This window comes from Mandrillus leucophaeus, unplaced genomic scaffold, assembly GCF_000951045.1.
Source record: "Mandrillus leucophaeus isolate KB7577 unplaced genomic scaffold, Mleu.le_1.0 Scaffold80, whole genome shotgun sequence".
Lineage (NCBI taxonomy): Eukaryota > Metazoa > Chordata > Mammalia > Primates > Cercopithecidae > Mandrillus > Mandrillus leucophaeus.
The window spans coordinates 1,412,571-1,418,133 of record NW_012108697.1 but is presented as its reverse complement, the minus strand read 5'-3'; the positions used below and the strand labels follow the sequence as shown (position 1 = coordinate 1,418,133).

The 5,563-nt window shown below is 39.7% G+C and overlaps 1 protein-coding gene across 2 annotated transcripts in view; it reads left to right on the top strand.

The window, feature by feature from the left end:
* The window catches only part of TDRD1 (tudor domain containing 1), a 61,425-nt gene extending 58,746 nt beyond the window's left edge, over nucleotides 1-2,679 (top strand). Inside the window, exon 26 of one of the 2 annotated variants that reach the window (XM_011967499.1) lies at nucleotides 1,504-2,679. In XM_011967499.1, the coding sequence (XP_011822889.1) occupies nucleotides 1,504-1,535 (32 nt within the window). In that variant the 3' untranslated portion in view covers nucleotides 1,536-2,679. The remainder of the gene's footprint in view (nucleotides 1-1,503) is intronic. The other variant, XM_011967500.1, reaches the window with a different exon arrangement.
* The last annotated feature ends 2,884 nt before the right edge of the window (nucleotides 2,680-5,563 follow it).

The window sequence follows — 5,563 nt, the reverse complement described above, 5'->3', positions numbered from 1 at the left end:
TGCCCAGCTAATTTTTTTGTATTTTTAGTAGAAAAGTAGAGATGGGGTTTCATGGTGTTAGCCAGGATGGTCTCGATCTCCTGACCTCGTGATCCGCCCACCTTGGCCTCCCAAATTGCTGGGATTACAGGCATGAGCCACTGTGGCCGGCCACAAAGTTGCTATATTTTTAACCAAGTTGGTTGACCTGTATGTTCTTCTTACGTGTGTAATAGGCCTTTTTCCTAAGGATATTGGAAGTGCTTACACATACAACTTAAAGTGAAATTTCATTGTTTCTCGATAGATTTAAGATAGGGCTTAGTAGCTTTCAAATTAATTTGATATAAAGCATAGTAGTTGAACTGGATTTTTCCTTACTGTGGGAATACATAGATATTTTATTTACATTTGAATACAGTGTAATACCTTGTGTTTGGGTAGTGCATATTTACAAAGCACTTTTACATCTATTCACATACTTAATCTTCACAATACCCTTGAAAAGAAAGTAGGACCCATTTTACAGTTAAGGAAACTGAGGCTCAGAGAGGGTTACAAGACTGTCCAAAATCACACACAGGCTGAAACTAGGTCTTACGACTCCAAACAATTCTCTCAACTTCCCTTAGCTGCTACATGTACAGTATCTTTTTAGATCAGATCAGATCAGTTCCATAGGGCATGAAACTAGAGGGTTATATTATTAGGAAAAAAACGATGTACAAGGTTGCTTAAGCATTACTTCATTGTGGTGAAAATAGAGCTGAATATTTACTCCTTTAAATTATTTGATGTAGAATGGGTGTAAATATGTATTTTGGCCAGGCATGGTGGCTCAGGCCTGTAATCCCAGCACTTTGGGAGGCTGAGGTGGGCAGATCGCATGAGGCCCAGGAGTTTGAGACCAGCCTGGCCCATATGGTGAAACTTCATCTCTACCAAAAAAAATACAGAATTAGCCAGGCAAGGGCACACACCTGTAGTCCCAGCTACTGGGGAGGCTGAGGCAGGAGAATTGCTTGAACCCAGGAGCCAAAGGTTGCAGTGAGCCAAGATGGTGCCACTGCACTCCAGCTTGGGCAACAGAGTGAGATCCTGTGTAAAAAAAATAAATAAAAGACAAACACATGTATTTCATCATCTCTCTGGAGAGATTTAGTTGTTAATTTGTTAATTTAATTGTAAAATTGCTAAAACAAAAGTGCAGTGGTGATAACATAAAATCCTCTGTAATCTGTTGCTCAAGTGATGTTTCAACACACAAGTTAGTGTCAGATACCTTTTATTTATAAGGAGAGCGCGAACAACTGTATGTTATATTTGTGAAGGAGAGTATAAATGGCTATACTTAGCATATATTATGCTATGTTATTGTGGGTTAATTTTCTTAACTGACAGGTCTGACAAATGCATAATTTCAGTTAAAAGTGAATATTTGGTTTGCTTGTATTTGAAATTAAAAGCCATAGCAATTGAGTTTTTGTATAAGGCATAATGATAGTTGATTTTTTTCTTTTTCAGAAACAGCCTCTCTTGGAGGTAAACCCTTATGAGACAGGAAGCAGCAAAGGCTAGCTTTAGGAGAGAAAGTACAGCACCTGTTTTTTTTGTTTATGGGAACCTTTTTTTGTCCTCTTTCTCTGTAATGACCTTCTATGCCTCTGTTTTTGGCTGCCTGCCATTCTCCTATTAGGTTGGTGGTTTTTATTTTCCTCTAAGTTCCTCCCACCAAATAAGTATTACATAGAAAATTCATACCAAATCTATGAGAATACTGGCAAGGAATACATAGGGGCTTTCTACTATATATGTAACTTTTTATTACTTAAAGATACTGAAGGAAGGGCCAGGTGTGGTGGCTCACACCCAGCACTTTGGGAGGCTGAGGTGGGAGGATCCCTTGAGGCCAGGAGTTGAAGGTTACAGTGAGCTATGATAGCGCCACTGCACTCCAGCCTGGGCAACAGATTTTGTCTTTAAAAAAAGAAAAAATAAGTAGTTAGTGGATATGAGTTTTATTTTCTGTCCATTTGAAATATTTTGCAATATTCCCTGCATTCTCTGTCCTCTGCCTCTTCCACATAATGTCCTTTGCTTTCATGTTTGTTACCCTCTCTTTTCCTGTTGACTCGGAGGTCATCAATTTCTTTCTCTCCGTCTTTAATTGGATTACTTTTCTTTTGGCCTTTGGGCACAGAGTCTGACCTCTGGACCACTCTTAACTGGAGAAGGAACTTTATGTTTCCTCCACTGCTGTGTCCACACAGTTAGAAATCTGTAGCTAGTTAGATTTTTGTTGTTGTAGATAGAATTTACTGTTTCTGAAACCCAAATACAGTTATCAGTTTAAGGTTTAAAAAAAAAAAAGTATGTATTTTTCCTGAAGCATATAAAATAATCTCAAATTCTCCTGAACCACACATATGCAGAATTATGGGCTGGCTGACTTTCCTGCCAATCCCAAAGTTTGAATTTTTTCATGATTTAACTCTCAGGCTATGAAACCTAAGATGTTTCTCACCAACTCATAGCAAATACTTAAGACACTTTTTTTTTTGTTTTTTTTCTGCTTTTACTGGCAATGTATGTTGTCTAATCTGTTAAATGGAATATTTCCTCATGTAAAAAGTTGTTAAAACACTGATGTGCTTCTGTTAGATAAAAGTTCACGCTGCTTTGCCCAATAAAATTATTTCACTTCCCAACCAGCTTTCTCTTGTTTTCTTATTGCAGGCATTTTTGCCAATTTCCTTTTCTTTCTTGTACATACTGGGAGAGTTAGAGGCTTAATGTGTTCATACTGTCTGCTTTATTGTAACTATGGAGGAAGTGCAAAAATATGCAATCACACAATTGCCATTTTTATTAAGGAAAATTAGAGAAACAAGTCAAGGAACACAGAAAAATCAGGAGTCAACGTTTGTCTTCAAATCGTAACATTTTATCCTATGGTACTAGACATTTGAATAGGAACTGTTTTAATTAAATGGAATTTAATATTATTTGCTGATTCAGCTAATTTGCCTTGTTCTCCAAAACAGACTAATATCTACAGCACTAGCCTCACAAATAGAGATATGGGTTAAATGTCTCTTGGATTAATTAGACATAGTGGATCATCAGGTATTCCTTCTGAGTAGATTTAACATGTTTCCGATTTTAATGTGCCAGCTGCATGTTCCATTCAATGAATATTTGAGCTCCCGCTATGATTTTGACATTAAGGTATGTGCCAGATTTTTTATTAGGGCCAGCATAGCTCTATCATACCAGCTGATAGGTTCTTCAGATCCCCTCAAAATATATCTGGTTTGGTCATAAGTACAGTAGAGCTTCAGTCTTGAGATCCCCTCAAAATACCTGGTTTGGTCATAAGTATAGTAGAGCTGAGACCATATATCTGAAAAATGATTTAGTCTTGGGTGGAGGCCTCGTAAATATTAAATCTTATCCAGTTTGCCAGGGAGGAGATTTCTATCATAGGAAAAGTGAACTCCTGGGGGTTGACAAGGGGAAAAGGGACATTTTTGATATGTTTCTTGTTTTGTTAAAATTCTTTTGCTGCAGCAGCTAGAAATGTAAACGTCTCAAAATTGTGAATGAGGATGATTACTATTCTGAAATTGATCGCTCTTGCTATGTAATAACAGCTCCAGAAACCAACACATGAAGATCCTCACCAGCGGGGACCCTCAGCTGCCAAATTTTCAGAGAGAAATTAAGTCGTTGTGAGGCTCACTGCTGAGAGACTGTCAGCCACCAGCAATAGATCGTTAATGTTACCTAATAGGCTCCTCACCAACACAGCTGCCTGGATTTGGCAAGTTGAGCTCTTCTGGGATCAGCCAAAGAGGACACCTGGGCTCCTCACCAGTAGGTGGTTTTGTGGCCCAACTTGCATCCAAGTAGCTCTTAATACAAAATTGTCAGAGTGGTTGTTTTTCCAGATAAAGGAAATTGGAGAGTAACCTGTGGTTCCAAACATGCAGGCAGTTAAGAAAGAATGGTAGAATGGTTTTGCTTGCCGGAATTAAGGTGGTGAAGTTCTGTTAGAAGTAAGGTTACCGCCCAATCTCACAGGGTGAGAACTGCACATGGCTCACCCAGAGAACCAACCATTAACGTTCTGGTATTGCCCTATATACACGCTGCAGTCTGATTTTCCTAGGAAAGTTCGTGCATTTTGGCTGTAGCTTCGGATAACCTAAAACTGGCTTCATTTAAGGTGTTAGCTAGCTGTGGAGCCTTAGCCATTTTTTCCATGCTTGCTTGCTTCCCTTAACACCCTGAGGGGGTGCCGTTTTTAACACCTTGTGGTGTTAACCTTTTGATGAAGAGGCCCCTATCTCCTGTGATGAGAACCTTCCAGGAAGTGAGACAGACTCTGATGCTTATTATAAGGCAGGAGCCTACTCTGCCTCCAGGGTACACCCAGATGCCTCTCTAAATGTGTTCCACAAATACTTAGTTAAAGCAGACATGTGAAAACTAAAATTCATGATACTGGGAATTTGGAGAGAAGGTGGAAATAACATGGAAGTACTGACAGTCGTTGAGGTAGAGCACTTACAAAATTTCAAATGTTGGCTGAGTGATTATTACACAACCGTGTGCCTTTGTTCCATGTTTACTTGATTTAGCCAGAAAGCACGTTTCCCAAAAGCAAATCCAATACAACTTTGTGCATAATTATCGCTGTCTTAAGTAGGAGCCAGGATGAATGCATTAACCCTTAAAACAATTGCTGCCTGTTTCACACCTAAGTGGCTCTGGCTTGGAGATGGCAGTATTTCTGCTCACGTCCTGTGTCTCTCTCTGCCCCCAACTTTGTTCTCCTTGTTCTTGGCTCCACAGTCAAGAGCCACAGACCAAATTAAGCTCTGGCTTAATTTGCCGCTTGTTGAGCACCTCTGAGTCAGGCTCTTTTGTTTTCTCGGGGATGGTTTCTCTGCTGTTTAGTAGGTACTGTTTCCTGTTCTTTTATTTCTCAATAAGAAGGCTCTGATTAGTGGCTACTATGTGGCTTCTGGAAAATATACAACTCTTGCCGCTCCATTAAGCATCCTCCTTTTTGTCTGTTCGTTTCATGTGTGCTTTACCCTTCATCATTTGAGGGACTGGATCAGAATTTTAGTTGGGATTCTACAGAGTTAGGAACTATTGTACCCATCACCCTTTATAGGTCAGGAAACTGAGCAATCCAAAGTTAAGTATCTTTTCTGTGTTTCAAAGCCAGTAGGCAGGAGACCCCTAATCTCTGAAGCCACGGTCACTCTACTACAATGGGTGCCTCTGGATGATGCATGTCACCGAGTGTGGATGTCTCCATTTACCCCTGAGTGAAATTCAGTCACCTCTGTGTTTACACTGTCTCAGTTTACACTGAGACTGTTTACACCTCTTGTGTTTACAGCTGAGATAGGGCAACTTGAGAAATACCATAGAAGGTGTCAACTGAAGAATGAGAAAGTTCATTAATTTGGAAAAGAGAGCTTTATTTTTCATAAAGGGTGGCTACTGGCAGGGTAGCTATTGCTACAGTCTGGAAAGTGTAGCCTCTAGCCGGAAACCAGAAACACAC